Here is a 24,132-nt window from a genome sequence, read left to right as displayed (position 1 = left end):
GAAGAGACAGAAGAGGAAGAGACAATGATAGAAAGGGAAGAGACACCGAGAATTGATAGAGACAGTGGGGAGAGACAGACAGAGAGAAATTAAAAGCCACAGAGGAAGGACGAGACACAAAGAGAGGAAGAAAGAGACAAAAGAGAGGAAGGACACAGAGGGAGGAAGGATAACCAGAGAAAGATAAATACAAAGAGAGGGGAGGGAGACAAAGCCTTACCTGTGTCCATTGAGAGCCGCATGGTGTAGAGCGGAATAGCCGCTGCTGTCCTGGACATTGGCTCCAGGACCTCGTCGTAGACTGCAAAAGAAAGAAGAGCATCGTAAATATTCGAATGAGTAGCACCGTTACAAGGATCAGCAGCAGTACCAGTTTCGAGCACTGCCGTGACAGGACAGAAACAAGTAGATATAATCGAAAATTTTAAAATCTACATAAACTTGAACATATTCACAATTTTTTAATCGCGTCCTCGAAACGCACATGAACATGAAGAAGGGAGTGCTTGCATATATCAACTCTCACTTACAACGTATGTAAGAGTGGGTATATGCCTTAATAGTGCACCTTTTAACTTGAAAAGTTAATTCCAAGTTCTACATCAATGCTCTATGGAAACAATAATGATTGTTAATGATTGTTAAACTGAAACAATCTAAAAACAAATAGTGAGAAATAAATAACTTACGCAATTATTGTGATGTCTGAATAAAAATTGGTGGAATTTAATAATGAGGGAAACATCAAAAACTAAAATGATGCGGAAGATAAGTGAAAAGAATGTAACATGGGTGACTTTAACATGCCACGTATTCAGACGTACTAAGCGTAGCATCAAGGTAGTAGGACATACATTTTGTTCATTGTGATCGAGAAGTTTGTCTTTAGCGGCAACTTGGGCCTGTGCAGCGTGGTTGCATACATTGAGGATACAACTTCGTTTCGAGAAAAATGTTCTTTTAGTGATCTCTATACACTGTAAAAGTTCGTGTGACACACACACAGCATAATTAAAAACGAGAACAAGACGGGTATTTGGAGAAACATTTACAACTCGAGATGAGACTCGTCGCCAAGTCTTGTCTCGATACCGTCCGTACCTGTTTGCTCTTCCTGAAATAATACCGACATCTATTCTGGTGGGTTAAATGCGTTTGAGGCGCCTTATTGACGCTATGGTAGTTCAGAGAATGTGTGGAGCATTACCTTGACAAACCTTGCGTGCCCTCATGACACTGTGCAATACACAGAAGGCAACTTTAGCCTAATTAAACAATTGTAAAAAAAGAATTATCAGTCCTTGGCGCCCATTACGGTTGAATTCAATTGAACTGCGCGAAGCTATAACAGCACACATCGGGGGGGGGGGGGAGGTTAACTAGAACATAACCACCGAGACATTGCAGCCATTCAATATTGAACGTCAACTACATCAACATCAGAATCGCGACCAACTGCCCACTGGGGACCACAAGCCAACAAAAGAGAAGAAAAATATGTTTTCTTTCTGATGGGTATCAGCATATGGAAAACATACTACTAAATACAACGGAATAATCCCACGCAAAGATAAGGAACAACAAGCCGTTAATGATCATCTTTCGGTATAGTAAGGGGGCAACAATTCATCAGGAGAGCAACAGCATCCCAATTTCCCCATCTATTGTGTGAGGGGACGACCCTGGAACTACGTAACCCTCAGCGAAAACGATCGATATATCAATAATGCAACGACTGGAGGGGTAAAGAGTTTGGGGCTGTGGTAGGAATGGGATTCATGCCAAAAAGTTCGCTGTGGATTCTGATCCGGGGAAAGAAAAGCAGAAATGCTAACACAAACACGTAGCTTAAGGAAAAGGCATAACTTAAATGTGCTTTCACCATTTTGAAGATGCTGCACCTAGGATTCATCATTCGCGATATGCAGGCGACGTTCACTAAGCTTCAGTTACGGTTATAAGTTTGAATTGAGAAAAAACTGAAACTCTGATTTAACTCATTGGGTTTTAGTTATTTTTGCATAACTTTTCTTAGGCTTCTGAGCAGCTGAATGGTTAGCAGTCTTGTCTTTAGTGGGGGGATCGAAAGTTCAGTGTTGATCCTAAGAAGTGATGACAATTTCTTGAACATAGTAAGTAGAGTTTTTAAGTCTTGGGGACTGGGCCTACAGTTTAAAGTGGGATGCGAACCACTCTGCATCTACCGGGTGTCAAACCCGGGGTCCCTTGATTACAACGACGTTGTCACTACGCAAACAGGGATGCCCTAAAATAGTAAATAGAGAACTCGATTCCAGAAAGTCAGATAACAGATTCGATACTGTGGCCACACGTCACCCATTGAAAAAACAAAAAGGTTTCATGGGCCTTAGTTCTCGAACTGGCATTGTGCAACGGACTTCGTTTCTTTCTCTATGGGTCAACTACAAAGATATAGATGAAAACCGGATGGGTTAGATGGATGAACGAGCACAAAGAAATATCTATGCCTTACCTGGCAAAGTATAAGTCCACACTGGAGGGCACGTGGGTTATTCCGGGTTTTGCCTACAATTTAAGGTTCCATACGAATCAATGCAATGTTCTCTTTCCGGTCTCTTTCAGGATTCAAACCCAGAACATTTGGCGCAATATCACTACAGCCCGCTGCTTTAATAGTTAACCTGTACGACGACTTCCCCGAAAACGCTGGCCACCTTATTTCGCAGACCTCAATCTTAATGTCTGGATTGGGTTTTGGACAGGCTGAGAACTAACAGAAAGTGCCCCTCCCAAAAAAAAGGACTAAAGTACACCGTGCATCATATTACAAATGCCGACATAAAATATGATACGCTTTTGTAGTTCAATAGCAAGGAAGTTTTACATTATTGCACAAATGTTCACAGCCACTGTTTACACCGTTGTTATTATTTGATACTTATGGAGGTCAAAGGGTCTATTACAAACTTTGCCGCCTCGATGTCCGAGTCCGTTGAGTGGACGACTTTCGACCTCGCCTACGAAGATTCCGGGTTCGAGTGCAGTACGGCGCAATGTTTTTCTTGGCACTGTCTTCCTCTTGTGACATAAGCACGCACTAAGAAGAAATTTTCCGAAATTCAATCACAAGGAGAGAAAAGGGAGGGGGGTGTTAAACTTTTTAAAAATTTTGACACGCTTACAGCCGAAACCCTTGAACTTGGAAACACGAACATACTTATTAACAGATGTCCTCAACAGATGGCACTGTGTGTATTATACATCTTGATACGGTTTTGTTTTGCGGAGATCTACATATATAGACGAACTAATGAATCCGCCCGTTATTCTAATGAATGCTAATATCTGACGCGTACTAATATTCTACGAAACTAATGCTTGATAATTGTGTGCTGCTCATTCAATCTATCTTGACATCGTGGATCCAATTTGATGATTTGGTTTAGTATCACTGATTTCTAAGTTTCACCTGATTTCTAAGTTTCACCTATCACCTGATGAACAAATATATAAATATAATACAATTCAGGCGAAGGCACAAACGGGCTACTAGTATGGTCATAGGGGAAGTGATTATTTCTAATACAATTTGGATTAATTTGGATACCATAAAAATTTTCTACAGCATCCAAATTACTATTGTTTAGGAAGTGAAATGTCAACCAATACAAGCACTTAGGATTCAAACCAGAGCTGTTTAGTAGTTTCATAAGCCAAGTTCCTTTTTTTAAAAAAAAAAAAAAAAGAAGTGGCACTCATACTGCAATATACTCTATCTAGACACCCATAATCACGCTGAGGTAATTCCATGTTAACGTTCCTAATAAACCCATCTGCAATGTATACATTGGGGAACATCGGCAACCGTCCATTGCTTCTACGATTCTTATAAAGGACTGAAGTATACAAATCTCTCCACATATTGCATCAAACCATCTCTATCAAACACAATTGAGATGGTGCCTTTATTGAGAAAATCGCATTGAAGTAGCTAACACTGCCACCCGCTTCTTCGGCAGCGGCAATAAACTGAGCTGGTAACAGGTCAATCTCCTTGTTCTGCAAACACTGCAAAGTGCCATCGACAAGTGTGGAGAAACGACGGGGTCGGACAAGGGCAGACATTACGACAAACAAGGGGAGAGTGGAAGTGGACAGGAGCTATCACGCCGCTACATACAAATGGACCCTCCTGCATAGACTAAGTGCCATTGATTTGCCCCACTTGGTATTTCACATGAAACAAAAGTGAGAGGGGGAGAAGGGAAAGCTTATGGAGAGGTGGGAGGAAACACATTTGATGGAGCGATTCGACGGTTCCTTCTTGCCAGATGAATTGGAGGAAGGGAAACTCACTTGTCTTCACAGTGTATTAGTTAGCTGAAGCAAGGGATGGGTGCACAGGATGATCTTTTTCAGCGAAGAAAACTAACCCCTCTTTTATAATCAAAGATCCTACCTTCCGAAATTACAATCACGTGTAGAGGGGAAATACTGTCATCTCACTGATCAAAATCAAAATGATCTACGAACAGAACAATTTTAGTTAGACATTAACCATTGCCTATTTTCACATTACGTTTCGTCTTCAGGCGTAGTTTTGACTATGGTAGGGATAAGGGCGGATCCGAATCTTCAATCGCATTGTAATGGATTAGGGTCCAAAATTCCAGTACAGGACTTTGGATTGGGATATCGGATCCGTGATTCTGGATTGAGATATCGGATACAGGATTCGCATATCGGATCCGGGAATAGGGAATGAGTTATCTGCGAGGTTTTGTTTTCATAAGTTCACTTTATGCACAGAAAGTCTTATCGAGATTGGACTGAAAGTGGGATCCGAACCACTATGCGCCTCTACCAGGTATCGAACCCGGAAGCCCTTGATTACAAGGTGACGAAATTACCACTGCGCCATCTGGGAGGCCCTGGATTGAGATATCGGATCAAGGATTCTGGGTTCGGGTAGAAGATTCAGGATTCGGATATTGGGCCAGAATTTTGGATTGAGAGTGAGACATCGGACACAGGATTCTGGATTGACATAATCGTTACAGGATTCGAATATCAGATCCAGGATTCGAGATGGAGATATCGGATATAGAATTCGGATTAGAGATTGAGATAACGACTGCACGATTCGAATAGGATTAGGGATTGAGATATCGAATATCATATTCAAGATTCTGAAATCGGATATCAGATACAGATTCGAAATTTAGATATCGGATGCAGGATTCTAATATATGATCCAGGGATTGAGATATCGGATTAGGATTCGGATAATTGTGCATTTGGGTAATTAGGCTACGATACAAACGAACATCCTTCGTGGAACCCCTCTACGACGAACAGTATGTTAATTACTATCGATATACACTTGGGGACACTAAAATTTGGTGAGTAAAATAATTTGTACTGTCTGGTTTGTACCGATGCACCTACAACTGGTTCTGTCATTCAGTGTGCGGCCATATATGTTATTGGCTTGCAGTCAGTTTTTGCAATATATTGAAACAAAAATGACACCAGTACCTGTTGAAAAGATCAAGGATGATCCTTATGGAGAGAAAGGTCACTGAAATATTTCTCCTTCAAACTGGGAATTGTCTGCAAAACCAATTCAATTTTCTACATTTTTATTCTCTCTCACAGAAAGTACTTAGTTTCTTCCTTATACGTATAATTGTCAGTAAATAATGAATACTTACTTCAATTTGCTTACAGAACAAATTAAACACATTGTCAGAACTCGTGGTTAGTACTGTTTGCAAAAGAAGACGAAAGCACAAACGTGGCAAAGGGGAGCCTACAGCCATACCCGCAGCCTCGTCTGTAGATGACAATGTATCTCGCAGAGAAACAAAACGCAAAGCATTGAAGGAAACCGCTTCAAATAGTTTCCTGTAAAACCGGAATACAAGCCGAGTTGCAGGGGCGGAAAGAAAGAATGCCACAAGAGGTATATGGGTAGCACAAAGAGCCAAGAACAGCATGTGGATGATACAATCATTTGTCTGCAAATGGTAAAAGGTGAAGGTAACGCTCTACCCTGTGCATTAAGGGTTGGTATCGAAGCGAGACGAGACTTGTCTCACTGTAAATGCCTGCCTCGTTAAAAGCGATCTTGTTACCTCGACTATTGTCTGCGTGTGTTCTGATACACAAGAGAGATATTAAATAGCGAGGTGGGGTGTGCTTTTCAGAAGGCACCCAAATATCAACCTCTCTTCCATGTATAGTCAACGTGCTAGCTTCGTTAACGACCGGCTGGCTTTGGAGTCCACGAAGAGCGCTCATCAGCTGCAACAATCAAATTCAACGGACAGTGTTGCCACATCTACTCTACGCCAGCTTGTCCCTCTCCGCACTAGCACCTTCCCACGGTCTCCACATTGAAGTTGCAAACAACAAATTGACACAACGGCAACAGTGTATCCGCAGTCAGGTGACTGAGACTCCAAGTCGAGTAGACGAGCACAATGACAGCTGCGCCCATTGGCTGAAGGTTGAGTGTGATTGGACGAAAACAACTCGCTTGCTGTTTAACCCCGCCCACGTTCGTGGCGACGGCTTCCTTCAGTTCTTGGATGCCTGATTATTTCAGTGGAGAAGAAACCCTGACCGTGGGAGGTTTGGACGATGTTGTCGCACTGCAGGAAACAATCGCTTATCCAAAAGTTGATCCATTGATCATTTGTCCCTTTGGTATAGGATCAGCCAGAATTATCCCGTTTTCTCCCAGAAGAGGGCACAATGATCTTTTGCATTCGAAGAAACCTGGAGAAATTATTGGGTGGAGGGGGAAGAGTGTTTCCTCTGTTTGGACTGTCCTTTATTTCTGGATTGAATTGGTGACTAAAGGTTTCATCTATTGAGGTCACAGACTCCAACATTTGCCCACTGGAAACATAGTTCATTGCAGAGACCACTGGACATTCATTGTCCTTCGAGAGGCTTTTTTCTCTTCATCTCTCGAGGGGTCCCAACGAAAACTCACCCTGAACAATTTCAAGTACACTGTCAAAATTCTTTCGATAATGCCATGAGAGAATCCTGTAAGGTTACAGATATTCTAAACAGTTAGCCTTCTGCCACCCAGACCAGGGCCTCAAGACGATGAATGCCTTCTCCGGTGGTGGCACAAATGGGCCGACCAGACTTTGGCAAATCTTCAGTTGATTGCGCCCTTCCAGTAAATTCATGCACCGCCTTCCGAACAGTACAGCCAGGAAGATCATTGTCCCCACAAGCATTCCTCAACTGATGATGAGTGTGAGTCGGCTTTGTCGAGCAGACAAAAGCTTGATCAGGCAAGTTGATCCTCCACACTACCAGGACAGTACCAAAAACAGCTTTGCCTCACAGATGAACCTCGAAAAATGGACACAGTCTTCAAGTCTCAAGTTAAAACACACGTAAGGATCTGGCACCAGTAGTAAACTGGTACGGAATTTTGTTATGCACCTCGTACATAATTAAGACCTCAATCGAACGGGATGATACATAACCAAAGAGATACTATCAAAATACAATGCGTTTCGTTGAAGTGGCAGAAAAATAAACAAAAAAAAAGCATCACCATAAACAACAAAAAGTGCAATACGAATACAGCCAGGTCAGGCCAACAATGAAGCAACGTCCGTTCGATCCCAATCGAGTGCCTCCTTTGCTCACATGCCCAGCTCATTACAATTATCGATTGGATGGTTGTTGGTTGTTTGCACGTCCTAATAACAGCTAGGCGGCAACTATACTGCCGAACCCCCCAAAAGCGAAGGACGAACGTCAACGAATGCAAATTAACAAATGGTTTACGTTAAATGACGCCGGCTAATTGGAGAATAAACAAATATTTGCTATAAAGCAGAATGCGAACAGATCAATTTCTTGTTTGCCAGGTCAACTACGGCTGGGGACGGGGGAAGGTCGATGTAACGTGGAACATCCTCCAATGTGCAATTTTTAATGCACGCCTGTGTGCGCGAGAAAATTGCGGGGGGGGGGGGGAAGAGGGCGCAAGTGGCGACCGTGAACACAAAACACACCTCGCAAATAAAAGTCCTACTTTTTGAGAAAAAAAAAACACCGCCAATTACCAAACGTACACAGTAAAAGCTATTTTCTTATTTAAAATGTTTCATGCACATGTTACGGGTAAACACTAACATTCCGTAACAGAAAGACGAATCAGTAAATATTGACTCAGGTAAACCAAACCAAAAGAATAAAATACATATTCCACTATTGTTTTCTTACCCAAAACTCATGAATGGACAGAGGAAGGGTTCAATACGGAAGAAGCCTAAATATTGGTTTGACTAATGATCAATTGAATGATTGATTGATTGATTGATTTTATTTTACTTCGCGTTTTGTGCCTCTTGGCTAATTTGCGAAGATGGGGATGAGTGATGAAATGATGAAATTAATGAATGGACATTCACAAACAACCAAGCCCGACCGGGATTCGAACCCGGGACCCTTGGCGTCGCAGCGCGATGTGCTAACCACTCGGCGATCAATTGAATGAGTTTACAAATATAAACGATTCAGCACATCGGCTATTTGTGCTGTGTAAATATATAGGGACAAGGTGCTTAACAAAATCAAATAAAATATTTTGCAATAGATATGCGCTAACCTGAACCTACAATTTCAAGTGGGAAACAGACCACTGTGCAATGTGTTTTCACGCTAGGATGGCATTAACACGAGGCGAGACTTGACATAACGTCTTCTGGTGTCGGTCTTCTTCTCTTCTCAAGTTCTAAATGCCTGTCTCGTTCTCAGCATCATCTCGATTAAGAAACACAGGTATCGATCTCTGAAGAAAGAAAAAAAAACTCCGGCTCATCTCGAATCGCCAGTGTGCCATTGCGCAAACTTTCACAGCGTATAAAGCTGGGAATCAACATTTACTAATAATGTTTTGTCCGTTTGACGCCTCGTCTCGACGTAGCAAACCCTCGAAAAACAGCATGTTATCAACTTAATATGTACTCAACCACTCTGCTCAAGTTTACCTGTCACCAATGGATTCAATACATAAATACGACAAAAAAATAAATTACATCACTTATCTATAATCAAGTAGATATAATCTTCATGCGTGTGAATAAAGTAACATTGGTTTAAATCAGCACACATTATAGTTCATCAAAGGCTCGAAAAAAGACAAAGAGGCCCCGTTGTCGTTTGGTACCATGTCTACTCCATCGAAAATCCATTCAACCCGACACCTCTTGATTATAAGGTGGCAGCTTTACACTACGCATCGGGTATGCCGCTCTAACATTGAAAATGAATACAGAGATTAAATCGTCATACAGGGTGGCAACAATTAAAGTTGCCCTACTCAAGAGCCTCTGGAGCCCGTTCGAAGCAACGGATTGCGCTGAAACATGGTACGGAGGCTACGGAGAACAAGGGGAAGTGAATGCTGACGAGAAAAAAAATAGTTCTAATTTTCACCACCAGGTCGAAATGTAGCTCTGAAATGTGGTGCACAGTGAACAACATTCCGAGAAACGCTTCGTCTGACCATTGATCACACTGCCTTACGCTTCGAAAGAGTCATTTACGTGGGCAGGGCGCACACTGAACACTGCTGTACCGACATAAAACTCAAATTACTGTTCTTACTTCAGCGCCACATTTCAACCTGGTGGTGAAAACTTGAACTACTTTTTTCAGCAGAATTCGCTTCCCCATGGTATCAAGTTTCGCCGCAATCCGTTGCTTCGATCAATTCCAGAGGGTTACGAGTAGGGGAAATTTTATTCTAAGCGCCACATTTGCACCTGGTGGTGAATATTTGAACTATTTTTGCCTCATCAGCATTCGCTTCCCCATGGTTTCCATAGCTTCTACTATACCACGTTTCGGCGCAATCCGTTGCTTTGAACAGGCTTCAGAGGTGTCTGGGTAGGGCAACTTTAATTGTGGGCCACCCGGTATGTATTTGTATTTTTGTTTATCGTCGCTATTCTGCAATATTAGGGGTAATCGCAACGATGAGGATGAGTTATGAAACTCATGTAGGGACGCTCGCAAAAAAAAACACCAAAGCCCACGCAGGGATTTGAACCCGGGAACTTCGGTGACGAGATAGAAAATCAAATCCTTATCACAGCAAAACAAAAACATAATAACTCGAAACTCCGCGATTATGGTGCAGGAAGTCCGAACACTTAATGATCAAAGAAAACATAATGCAAAACCCCGCCAAGGATTGTCTTCGCTATGAGTCCACCTGCCAGAACCTCGTTAACGTGCAAGAATGCACATTCCAGGGTGTACTACATCAAGGAGAGGTTGATATTTGAGTGCCTTCCGAAAAGATCACTCCTTACACCCCAAATTAATAATCTGGAGTGCGTTTGTACAGTCCGATTATTTTCGGAACATCCCTGACTGTGCAGCATCAGCAACTTGAGAGCGACTTACAGCTCCAGAAGCTTCCAATCACGTACCGCACTTCCTAGCGAGTAGCTGACGTAAACTCGACCAGCCTCTATCACTTACCCGTATGCTCAGGCCCTACACCATTAGTAGGTTCCCTAGTTAAACTCGCAGTCAGCCGGGGATATTAGGAAAATAATCTACCTCTAGCTTGCTTTAATACCTACGCCCATTTTGGCAGTATGTTACATAAATGTGCACTTTGTGAAACTGCACAGTTTCCTGAAACCCTATTATCTTGGAAAGAATCAAGCACGAATTCCCACAAGCTTTCCTCTGGAGTTTCACGATTCGAAACAGACCGACCACTTGTCGATTCCTATAGCTTCACAAAGCAATCCCAGGAGGTTATTCGGTCCCCGTAGATTTTCAGCCCTACATTCTGATGTAGCCCAGAAATAAAATGTGCAGGAAACTAACTCTGGATTACATTAAACGGAAGTAAAACTACACAAAGTCCTACTTACATTGAGAATTGATCTCAAATGTAAAATTCATGCTATGTGGAAAAGAAGAAACTTTATGTTTTCAATACATCCGTAATACTAATTTGCCTTCTCTACATCGAACGATAATGTAGGTCTACAATTTACATCATTATAACATTTCTATTACGATTTTGGTCTTTATTACGTCTACTGGGTCAATAGCGATGATGAGAATGTGTTTTTTTGTATTTTTGTTATTTTACGTCGCACTGCAGCCACTTTGGCTAACCGCGACATGAGGATGGGTGATAAAGGACATTAACAAAGAATACTCATTCCGAGGCCGGGACTCGAACCAGGGAACTTCGGTGATGAGATCGAAAGTCCACTATTTAACGCGCTCCGTGACCGAGTCAGTGAGAATGATAACTGGATGAAATTGTTGAAGAGACACTCACAAAGAACTTGCATGCCCACGCCAGAACTTAAACCTGCAACCGTCGGAGGTGAGATACTGAGTCCAACACTATACGCACTCTGCTATACAGACGGTTGGATTGGAGTCAAACACACGCGTAGCCGAATGATTAGCACTCTCGTCTTTAGTGCGAGAGCTCCAGGGTTCGATTCCCGCTGGGAACTCCAAGACATCGCTGATCAAACTAGATGTTCTCCACGCGTCATCCAACGCTCCTTGGTAGACATTGACCCTAAAATGGATATTGTGTCACGGAGTGTATTTTTTTAGACAAACACAATGCCCTGCATCAACTGAACCTAGGACCCCTGACTTCGTAGCTCAGTATCCTTGTCACTACGGACATGATTTCTTTTTTCATTGCTTAGTAGGCATATGCAGCAAATTAGCATAAATGCTAAGATAGGCCGATGAGGTCTGAACCATTCCGAAAGCGTGATTGGAACCCCTCCATTGTGCCCTAGGCGAGAATCGAACTCACGACTTCTAGATTACAAGAATCGTTACCTATTTCACTATCAAGGGGAGCCTGTAACAAATTAAAAATTGTAATGTGATGGCAATTTATTCTTAGATTTGACCGTCTAGCTCTGGCGGCATCACCCATCTCAATAATCCACTGATGGTCGTATGAAATCGAAAATAAAGGATTCCCGAATAACAATATTATGTCATCTTCACGTCAGCCACGGGGCTATTAAAAATGTAGCTGGGGAGGTAAGAGGGGGTGCAGCGACGCAGCAAATATAATATCATGTGCAAAATCTATACTCTGTCAAAAATTGGTCTATGTGGGACGGAGCTAGTGATGGCATCATAGTGGGGCAGGGGCCCCAGTTCACAGCCAAACGAGTGCATGAAAGAGCGAGATCTGGCTCCAAAAGAACTAAATGGCAACAGTGCTCCGCAGCCGCCGCGGAGGAAAGAACCTCGCGGAAACCCTTCATACATGCCCTTACAGATAGAAAAGTCATGTTTTTTTAGTTTTTTTACTTGGTGCTAAAATCTCTTCGACTTTGACGATAACCACGACATATTTCTTACTATAATCAACTATTTCTATATTGATCAGGACAAACGTAGCTCAAGGAGGTGTTGCAGTTTTTGTAAAGAAAAAAAGGACATACCCATTATATGAGACACACAAACTTAATTACACCTAGCTCATATTGCATATTGATGGGAAAAGTAAATTCGCCGTTGTTGGTTTTTTTTAAGGAAGGGAAAGCTAGCAACTTTTAATCAACGCATCACAAATTTAAAGGGAAGAAACTGGTGAAAGGAAGCTCTGGTACAGTATCTCAAAAAACCCAAGCAGCTCAAGGACCACATTAGATGGTGGAAGCATCCTTCCTAAAGTGTTTCTGGGTTGTCCAGAAATTCCTCGTAAACGAGATCCTTGATATGTCCCCAAAAAGAAGTAATCGAGAGGAGTCAAATCTGGCTACCGGTGTGGCCATGCAATCCGACTCCAAAGTCTTATTCAAGACTGGAAGAGTGCTACCAAGAGAGATTTGAGGTGAACATATGGATACATCGTCGAACATGTGGTCGGACTTTACCTCTTAACATTCACAAGTCCGCACACAATTTGACCATCGTTTGAATCGCTCTGTACAAGAAAACAAGAAAGCACACGAAAATTACACTCAGAAACAAGTGCAAGAAAAATCACAATACCACCGAGGTCGGAGAGAATAGAATCTTCATCACAGTGTGTTCCCGAGGCAACAACTTTTCCCTTTGATCTTGGCCAAAGCCAAGTCAGACTTCTAAAACTTGTAAACAATCTATTTTGCTTCGGGGCTCAGGGCGGGATTACCAAACCCGGAAAGATAAGTTCCTTTCCTTTTCTATCTCAGAGTTTGGGCTCAGGAACCGAGGAACTCTGAATTCACCCTTCGAAACACTTTTCTCTAGTAAATTCTCCCTTCCGTTATAGACAAATGTTGGAAACCAGCCAGATCGCTCTCCCAGGAAGCCGGAGTGGAATGGATATAAACGGTAGCAGAAATAGAATTTTACCACGGACTTGCTTCGCATTTATATAGTATATCAATACGATCGACCATTGTAACTATCTTAAAAGTGGAGGACAAATCAAGCTTAAAAGAAAATATATTTTTGGATCTTGAATTGAATTGCTGTTTTTAAGTCCACTTTATGCACAGGCTAATCAGGACTGGACCTACAATTTAAAGTGGGATATGAACCATTGTGCAATGTGCCTACGCCGAGTATCGGTCCCGGGAACGTTTTCGGATGTAAATTAGCTTAAGGGAACGTGGAGCAAGACGGGGTACTGACGTTTTTCTTTCAACCACGTAGCATCTATCCATAGGATTGTTTAAAACCTTATCAGTAGAAAGTAGACTGACTTAATTTCGAGGCGTCGTTTCGCCAGTCCCAAGAGTCACGTCCAGTTCGTACACTGCTGTACAATATTCCGACTTCATATGTGCTGCTTCAACAAAAAACGTGATTATTAATTGAAACTTTTTTGTATAGTGTGATGCGACAGGGTTTCCTGGTTTCCAATCTTAGCCTATTGTTTTTTGATTTTGATTTCCTTAATTTTACTTTGCTTTTTGTGCCACTTTTGACTAATTTGCGAAGATGGAGATTTGTGATGACATGACGAAATTGATGAATGGACACTCGCAAACATCCACGCCCAGGCCGGGATTCGAACCCGGGACCCGTAGCGTCGTAGCGCGATGTGGTAACCACTCCGCCACGGGGACCGGCTCAATTTTGTTGTGAATGAAGGAGTTCCGAGTTATTCTGGCATAACCTAAAAATGTTGCAAGGGTGAAGCATCACGGGGTAGTACCATGGTAGTACCCCATTTTCCCCGTATTGACTCCAGCGCAGGTACGGACATTGAGGATGAAGGCGGTGTTCATGTCTTTGTTTCATGAGAGAAAAGTTCAAACATGGTGGACTGACCACTGTTTTAACTAGGACTAAATATTTAATTTTTTTTTACTTCTCGATGTTAAATTTTTAGAACGGATAAATGCATCTATGGAGCAAGATGGGGCAAAATATATTTTTTATTTCAAATATCGGTTTCTAAACACATTATTTATACATCTTTGTAGTTTCAATCATATATATGTTCAGAAGGGTTCAATAAAGGGATTGGCGCTGAAAAAAGGATGCTTGTTGATTTTTATGGTCATTCGATGTAGTCCTAGTTGCTGAGGGTTGTGGATTACACCCCGTCATTACAGGGTGCAGTAAATCGCAATGGTCAATTCATGCAACGGCTAATAGTTCCGCACTGTTAATCCAAAAGTCCTTGGTGCTATTCCGGTGTGGCCGTTTCAACAAAAGGTTCGCATTCCATCCGAAATACTAGGCATTCTCCCCGTTCACAGAGTGGGCGTCGGGCTGGAACACGCATCTCCTGTTCTCTCACGAACCAGCGGATGTCATGTTTTTAAACAGTGCTCTGGAATTTTTATCACAGGCAATCAGACTGTATAGCAACTCTCAAAACATCCATGTGCCATTCATATCGTCTTTGCCTGTCATGTTTTCTCCTTCTGCCACGTCATTTCCATGGTGATATTTGCAAAGGAGGTGACGGAGAATCCATCCTTCTTTTTAGTTAGAAATACAGGGTAATTCAAAATGATTCATCCAATTTAAAATGGTCATATATTTTTTGTTTACAGCACCAACGTGACAAATCATACAACATGGAGGAAAAGTAATAACATTTCATTTCACCACGCGAGATGCCGCCAGTGGCAAAGTAGGCAGTGCAAAGAAATATGGCGACCGATAGTAAAATGCTTTCTGCGTGATACATTTTGCCTCCCAGGTTACCCGATATTTCTATCATTTGATTATTTCTTTTAGACTTACGTTAAATATGTTTTCTGTGTGTCGACAATGCCCACAATTATGGAGAGAAAAAAAACTACCATGTTACTGTTTTGGAGTCTGTGCTTATTGACATGATGGACCGTGTGCAACGGTCAACTTGACTCCCGTTTAGATGTTGCTCGTGTTACCAAAGGAAGTCACTTAGATCACGTATGATCCTTAATATGAAATGTTATCATTTTCCTTTACATTGATGTATCACACACCACTGTGACCCCGCAAACTCAAAATATTATGGCCACTGCAAATCGGATTAAAACATTTTGAATTACCCTGTATTTATGCAGGCGCTATTTGGGCAGGAAATACAAAGTCCTCCTTGTATTTTACGTCGTCTTTTCTTTTACCTTTGACTAATATCTTAGACGAGGATGAATGGCGGCTGGATGAAATAGACACAGAACCCAACACCCATTGATGATTGGTGGTTGAGGCGTCAAAGCATCGTTAGTCAGTGTGCTATGTGGAAGAAGTACTGACGTCTAGTTAATTCTATACCTTTCTTCATTCTTTCTTGATAATCATGACCACAAAATTACCCCGTAATCTTACACTGTCTTGAGGAACAAAATACTTGCATCTTAATCCGGGAGATGTCTCACTGACTGCTAAAAGTTTAAATATACATCTTCACGTAACACAAGAGCAAAGGACGAATGCCACAGGCAACTTTGTGTATCATGCAGTTGCGGACGAATGCCACAGGCAACTTTGTGTATCATGCAGTTGCATACATATAAGATTAAATTGCGGTTTTAGAGAGCTCGGAGCGTCGTTGAATATCGGCACCCTGTGCCCCTTTAAGCTTGATTCTTCCTTAGTCGGCGAACACAAACCCACAATGGAGAGAGTTAGGGGGGGGGGAAGGATTGTGTAAAAGAGCTAGTACCGCCTACAGTGAGGACGGGGGAAGGAAAATCTTAAAAAGAATCGATTGTATACAATCATAGAGGGCCGAAGATGAGAGAAGTAGTACTAGATGTGGAAGTTACATAAACAGCTTGCAGTATAAACAGGCTGCCTTCTCCCATCCCTTCTCACTTTACCCTCTTGCCCTGAGCTCCCGATGCTGGAATTATTCAATTAAAAGGATTGATCTTGGCTTGGCCTTTTCCGCGTATCAAGAAGGTGCATGAATCACAAGAATCTGTTCGGGAGTGTGAAAAGACGAATGGCTTCCAAAGGAAATTATGAATGGGGAACTGGAAAAGTAACAAATAAGTTTATGGAGTGGTTAACACAGCGCGGTAAAACTCCAGAGATCTCGGGTTCGAATCTAGGCCCGGGCATGGGCGTTCTTCGTGAGTGTTCCTTTATCAAAATAATTTGATATTTACAAAATATCGAAGTAAAATAAACCAAATCAATCAGAAAAGAAGTTGGGCAAAGTTTGCTCTAAGATCACTTCCCATACAGCTCAGAAGAGATATATATATGCATTACAATTAACTTTTGTCGCGTAATTTAACACTACTGTTACATTGTAAAATCCCAAAAATATGCTGTATGGGTTTATGCTCAGCTGGGTTAATCTGGACTGGGCAGATTAATTATAATTAATTGATTTCATTGATTTTAGTTCGCTTTTCTGCCACTTTTGGCTAATCGCGAAGATGGGAATGAATGCTGATAAGATGAGATGAATGAAAGGACATCACAAACACCCAAGGACAGCTCACAACATGATTGATTAAGTTGGTGTTTTAAGTCCACAGTAAGGCTAATCGGGAATGGACCTACAGTTTAAAGAGGGATCCGAACCACTATGTTCCTCCGCCGGGTATCGAACCTGGAATCCCTTCATTACAAGGCGACGACGCTACCACTGCGCCATCGGGGAGGCCAGCTCACAACAGGAGTCCCACGGAGGACTGGCCGTGAGTCCAGAATAGACGCTCGAGTAGTCTCCAAAATACAGTACCTGGAAGGGAGTTTGACATTTGGGTGTCTTCGCAAAGGAGTCTCATCCTTTACACCCCTCGCCAGTTAACTGATTATGTTAAGTGAATTAGCAACTACATTTGGAAATCATTTAATTAAGTGCAGGACGAATTAAGAAGATCTGCACATTGCGCACGCAACAGAGCTCAGTGACACAGACAACTCTATCAACGTTACATGTTGCGAAATGAATGCACAATCTATTCGCTTCGAACATGTCCTTGGTTGCGCTGCTTTTATGGTTTCCATTTGGTCACGTACTGTGGTCAGACCTCATGAATAGTTGCGGTGTTTGCAACATCCGTGACTTTACTGGTTATGACACATAGTCAATTCTTCAACTTGTGACTCTGAATCTACCAAATGAACTAAAACAGAAAGCTATAAACGAGATTTTCGTCCCATGTCTCCCTTCTTAAAAATTACTTTTAGTTGTGTGCGCACAAATAATAATTAACGCAAAAATTTGCATAATTATGCAAGTATAGACTACAGGAACATCTTTCTCCTTCTTGTTATACTACTACTGAGCCTCCCCAATGGCATGGTGATAACGTTGTCGCCTAGTACTTAAGGGATACCGGTTTCGATACCCGATGGAGGTTCACAGTGGTTCGGATTCCACTTTCGAGCTGTCCCGATTAGCCTACCTGTGCATAGAGTGAACTCAACACTCAAATACTACCACTACTATGGCACCGTAGTTCAACGAGTACTGGCCTCCATAATATCCTCACGTTTCTCTATGCACAACAGAGAAAACCTAGGTTGAAGCAGTGTACACATTATGAAAAATTTTACGGAGGGAAAACCTACAGATCGGTGGGGACCCGGAGAACACTTATAACGACACCTCGTGGTCGCAGAAGGAGGAGGATTAGAATAAGGGAATCTGTGTAGCAACAAAATAATATGAGCTGCTGCAAACGGCTGATAGCTGCAGCCACGTTTTCCCCTCAAAGCACTAACTGCCCCTCTCAAGCGTTAATTGGTCGAGCACTTTCAAGTCGCTACTTGCGCAGGGACTCGAAGGTTTGCTCCAGCTATTCCCGGTAGAATGTGTACCTAGAAGTTCTGCCCATAACGTGTTTTTGCTGATCGTGACCCGCCCCTTACGCTCAAGGCCCCTGTGTGCTAATTCCAAACCCTACCGTCTCTTTCTTAGCTTTGGTGACTTCTACGGCGTCCCTTGATCCTAAACGCGTTGCGACTCAACGGGCCGCCGTCTGTTCCCTGCATTAGCTTGGGCGACCTCAACGGACCGCCGTCCGTTCCAATGCAGTTTGCCTTGGTGACTTCAAAACTCTGTACTCCTATCCCTCGTCGGCGCGGCACGTGACGTCGACCAAGGGTTGCAATTGGCTGGTTGGAAAACCTGATACCCCTAAAATAAAAATAAGTCCATACCTTAACTAGGCACCTGACTGTGAAGAATAAATGGATGGCTTCTGTCTTCCAGGACTTCAGAACAATGATGTAATCCAGCAGTCTACAGAGTGAGTGTAAACAATGTGGCGTGATAAAGAGTGACCACGTGTAGGTGGAAATACAACTTACAATGAATAAGAATAACCATTTTCCTACACCCAGAAAGCTCTCAGATCAGTGACGGATGGTGGTCTGGGACTATGGGTGTGCACCTCAGCCTCGCATCGTCCCACGCGTTTCTCCTAATTGTATTGGCAACCCAAATTCTGACGCACCTTCAACGATAATGAGGCGATAGCAGAGTTGTATCTCATGAAAATTTATAAAAATAATGTTTATTACAAATTTGAAATTGTTCCAAATTGTTGCAACTTGTTCCCTTTTCACTCTCTCCTTCCTAGGTGGCTCTGAATTCAAAGGTTCTATAAATTTGGGGGGAAATTTTCGTGATATTATTTCTAACTATAATTTAAGATAAGCTATCTTATGTAATAATATGCACCTCTATTTTTAATTTAAATTAATTCATCACTACCTTCCTTAAATCTGAACGCGAACTGATACAATTCTCACAAGAACTAAGAGGAAGAAAAAACACCAACTAGTGTATAGTTCTCAATTAACCTGTGTCGACCTTATGTTTTTGCAGACCAGTTCAATTCTGGCGCTTAGAGCAGGTTACAAAATAGCACTCAGATAGCAATCCATTTGGGTTGAGAACTCCCAAAGCCTAAGTAACACCTCGTTTCCGAAACCATTCGGAAAGCAACACAAAATCCGGATGTAACCGATGAGGATAGCAAAACATACATCTCCCTCTTGTTTCTTTTTCTCTTTTTTAATCTTGCGCTTTGCTTCAGAATGGGGAAAAAAAATAACTTCATTTCCGGGAATGGAACAAAACCCTGCTAGAACCAGAGGTAATATTGAAGCTCCTTCGTTCTGCGACTACTTCGCATTTCGCGCTTAAATATTAATGCGAGCAAAAGCTTCATCTTCTGCAAATAGCAGACAAAGTTTCCAAGAAACGCTCGGCACTAATTGAAATGGAAATTCTGCTGTTACAAGAGCGCCTAAATATTTTACTCCCCTGCAAGATGTAACCAGAAACGAGTAGCCCTAATCTTTATCCGCTTCGTAGCAAAAGAACTAGTCGATGGAGCCAGTTTGAATGAATTCAAACCAATTGACAAAACGGGGACAATTCGTGCTTGAAAATAACTCAATACACACCCGCGGTGATCCAGTCGAAAAGACCACTGCACAAAGCATTCTTTTCATTTCCAAAATACCATGCAATCACAAAATAAGCGCGTGGCTTCAAATTTCGCTATAAATGCGTATGAAGTGATGAAATTCGACACAAAAACACAAAAGCTGCGCAAAATATAAAAATTTCGCGACTCGATATGCTTAAAAAAATGTTTCTAGCATATCACAATGTACACTTATAATCACTTCCTGGCAAAAATGAACGGTTTTCGGTGTTATCGTGACTGTGAAAAGTAAAGGTCCCCACCTGTAACCACATATGACACTGCGTTGTATGCCACGAAATTCGAAGCTTCACATATTAGGAGGTACGTAGTTTCAGCTGGAGATGGGTTCCTACCAATTTTGGAGAAACGAATTCCCTGACTTTCCAGGTTTTCCAGGTCATTTTAAAATAAATTTTCACGCCATTCTGTGGTTCTTTAATCTACAAATAACCATCTTTCAAGTGCACAACTGCATTTGCAACCTAAGTTTATTCAACACTGTTCACAATAAATGAAATTGTCTAATTGGGAAGATGAGGATGAATGATGCCAAGATTAAATAAGTGCACAAGTCCCCTAGAGGATTATACTGGCCATGGGTCAAGACGGCAGAGCCTCGTTAGTTTGCACCAGGGCCAGACTGGGACTACCAAGAGGGCAGTGGAAATTTTCCTCAGCAGGGTGCCGATTGTGAGCAGTTGAGGGGAAAAAAGGGCGCCAGATGTGTGTTTTCAGAAGGACACTGAGAAGACGTACCGGGATTTTGCCAGTCCGGCCCTGGTCTGCGTGGAAATAAGGTAGACATTTGGATGTCGTGATAAATGGTCACCCCTTACGACCAGAAAGAGCACCCATGCTAGGACGGGATGCGAACCCGAGAACTTCGGAAGGGAGTCCGAAAGTCGACTGCTTAACGTGCTCGGTCTCCAAGCCGGCAGACAGGGATTTGAACCAAGGATTTCTGACATAACAAAACTACAAAATGTTTTATAAATTGTTTATAAAGAGAAAAAGGGGGAGTTTTCAAAAGCACAATAATAATGAATGGGCGAACAAGCATCATAAAGTGATTTTTTTTAATGTGAATAGAGAAGAGCAGAAAGATCGGTGCTATCTATCATTCGCCCATGACAGTCATTTTCCATTACGCACAGCCCGTGAACCTTTCAACGTAAGTGAAATACAACCCCCACTGCTAAAGGGATAATCGATAGCCCGATGGAAAACTGCATATCCTGTTAATGGGTCGCGTGCGAAAACAGCAGATTAACGATAAAGCCAAACTGCTCGGTTGCAATGTCAAAAAATCCGTCCTCGTTCACGGAATGCACGCGTGCCGGTAAACAGAAAAAGAAGGCGAGACGTGACGCGTCGAGACGATTCTCGACACCCAATTCCTACGCCATCGTCAAGGTTGTCTGTCTGACGAGGAAGCCAGCTAGGTCCCGACTCGGGACACCAACCCCGGTATCGATTCAGGAGCCCCGACTTCGCTCGGACGGTTCCGGAATGAGAAACCGAACTTTGGCGAATCTTCGCCGTGACGGAGGCAACAGATCAAAATGCTCAGCATCCCCATCACTCCGCAGAACCAAATGGACCAAAGTTGATCTGCATTATCGCTTCCATGTATTTTGATTAAGAAGCCCGCGTTCGGATCGGAGCTGACGGAAAGTGACTGGTGTCGGAACGGTTGCTCGTCGTCGTGAATTTCTTCTGTCGGCTGAACCGCCAAGGGGAGGCAAAGATGAAAAGGTCCACACGATCTTTATTACACAACGAACCAAAATGTGTCAAATGACACAGATGCCTTGACTCCAGTAACACACACAACTCATAATGATGCACTTTTGGTGGATCAAAATACACGCAGAAATGCATCAAATGGCACTTTTAGCAGCTGCTGCTCCGTGTGAAGTCCTAAAAATGCATAACTTGACTACTTCCCATTTCTGCCACTTTTGGCTAATCGCGAAGATGAGGAAGGGTGATGATATGATGTAATTCATGAAAGGAAACTTACAAAGAACACCCATCTGGATTCGAGCCTGGGACCCTTGGCGTCAGCGCGCTGTGGTAACCGGAGGCCGGTAATGCATAATTTGTGATCAGACACGATCATTTCAAAGAAATACCAACATTACACTTTCACTGTGCCAATTGACGCACCAAACCTGTGCCGACCTCAGTGGCGGAGTGGTTAGCACAACGCGGTACGATGTCGGTGGTCCCGGGTTCGAATCCCGGCCTGGGCATGGGTGTTCTTTGTGAGTGTCGCCTCATCAATTTCATCACATCACTCATCCTCATTTTCGCGATTAGTACCATCACACGAAGGTTGAGAAGGTTGAGCATTATGACAAGCAGGGCCGTATCAAGGTTTGTGGAGGCCGCTGGGCAAAATTTTTTGTGGTGGCCCCCCTTTTTAATTTATTTTTTACTAGGAGCTTTATTAGCTCAATATGTTAAACACCAATTTTCAGCAGTTGAAATGGTAGACCTGATTTTAGAATCAGCAGTCATTCACAATTGAATATATCGCAGATAGGTTTGCAGGGAGAATAGCGCAGGAAAATAAAGATACAGGACGAAAATTGTAGCGCCAAAGCAGCAGTAAAATTCTGCGTCTAAATGTGGCTGTTTGTCGTTCGTGTGCTTCAAGCCAACTCTTCCATTCGAGCCCTTGTACTCATATCTATTAAGTGATAGGTGCATGTAAAATTGTAATACTGATTCTTTCCTAGAACTTCCCCATAAAACACTTTAAAATAGTCACAAAATCTCTTACCGAACTACTAGAGCAAGAGATATCAACATTTACACAAAATTTTCATGCAACATTTCAACATATGAAGCTACGTGAATTTCAAGTAAAACGTTCACACGTCGCCACTGACAATCCACGACAATTCAACAGCAAGGGAACTAAAATGCAATAACCAAAATATTTAATTGATAGAGTAACAGTATGCTTCATTATTGTTAGGAACTGGAACAGCATTGGCAACTTTTTACGATTATTTGTTATTTCCGTTATTCAACGTCACTGTTCTTTCTATTGAAGTTAATCGCGATGATGAGAATAAAAAGATTATAAAGCGCTGTTTAAAGTTAGGTGTCCCGTAGTTCACTGATGCACCGATAGAGAGCTCGAGCATCTCCAAAATTGTTTCCCCCCTAGAAAAACTCACAGTTCTAATACGATGTTATTAACGAAAGAAAGTTATGTACTTCGTAGGATTATTTATTATCTTAATCGTATCTGAGAATTGATTGTTTGAATAAGTTTGCCTTATTTCCACATCACAGCCAAATCAATCCATGGTATAAAGTATACTGAGCTTCAGATATCTACAAACAGATCGACTGACAGCTGTTACAATTGGATCCAGAAGAATGTAGACATACGACAATATTGAAGTTTTTTTTATTTTTAAAGTACAACTTCTTATGTAATTTTTCGCAAGCGTAGCCAACTGGTTAATTTTTTTTTGGGGGGGAGGCCCTTCACAGCTTCCTTTTGGTGGGGTGCTCCGGGGCAATTGCCCCAATTGCCCATAGGTTAATCCGGCCCTGATGACAAGGCCCATATTTCTGAGCCAAAGAAACTGTTTTATATTGTTAATGCTTGGTATCCCAAGGACTCCTCAGCCTTTAGTTTCAGGGTGTTCTAGTAGAAGAGCAGTTAACTTTCAAGGTCTTTCTCAAAGAAAGAACACGCTTTTCATTCTAATCCATTTAATACCGGGTCAATATTAAATCACTATCGTATATATTAAACCAGATAAACTTCAATATCGCGTGCCATGTGATACATGCTACATCTCGAGCAAAATAAATAACCCAGCGCTCACCGACACGTCAAATTTCGATTCCACAAATATTCCGTGTCGATCAATCCCCTGTCGCAGGAGACAAACGAGGGAAGTCATACCCCGCACAGAAGTGTTGGTGATTTCAATTGCAGTATGTTGTTCATCTTTTCCTATTATTGTTATTTAGCGTGGCATTTCTTAGACTTTGGCTAATATCGTTGATGAGGATGAGTGATGATTGCATGGAATTAATGAGGGGACATTCACACAGAAGACCCGGCTCTTCCCGATGGCGTTGTGGTGGCGTCGTCGCCTTTTAATCAAAGGTTCCCAGGTTCAAGGCACATACTAGATCGGATTCCACTATAGGTTCAATTCTAGTGTATAAGTGGACTTAAAAGCTAACTTAAAAAAAAAAAAAACTCATGCCTACGTTG

At 42.2% G+C, this 24,132-nt stretch overlaps 1 protein-coding gene across 2 annotated transcripts in view; it reads right to left on the bottom strand.

Annotated features, from left to right (window-relative positions):
- LOC145988628 (ankyrin repeat and SAM domain-containing protein 1A-like) overlaps nucleotides 1-24,132 on the bottom strand; it is a 200,706-nt gene that overhangs the window by 156,744 nt on the left and 19,830 nt on the right. For both annotated transcript variants that reach the window (XM_083123652.1, XM_083123653.1), the window contains exon 2: nucleotides 221-301. In XM_083123652.1, coding sequence (XP_082979778.1) covers nucleotides 221-301 — 81 coding nt within the window. The remainder of the gene's footprint in view (nucleotides 1-220; nucleotides 302-24,132) is intronic.

The sequence above is a fragment of the Lepisma saccharinum genome, chromosome 6, assembly GCF_977018435.1.
Source record: "Lepisma saccharinum chromosome 6, izLepSacc3.1, whole genome shotgun sequence".
In the NCBI taxonomy this organism is placed as follows: Eukaryota; Metazoa; Arthropoda; class Insecta; order Zygentoma; family Lepismatidae; genus Lepisma; species Lepisma saccharinum.
The sequence above is the reverse complement of the archived record's forward strand: the minus strand, read 5'-3'. Positions and strand labels throughout refer to the sequence as shown.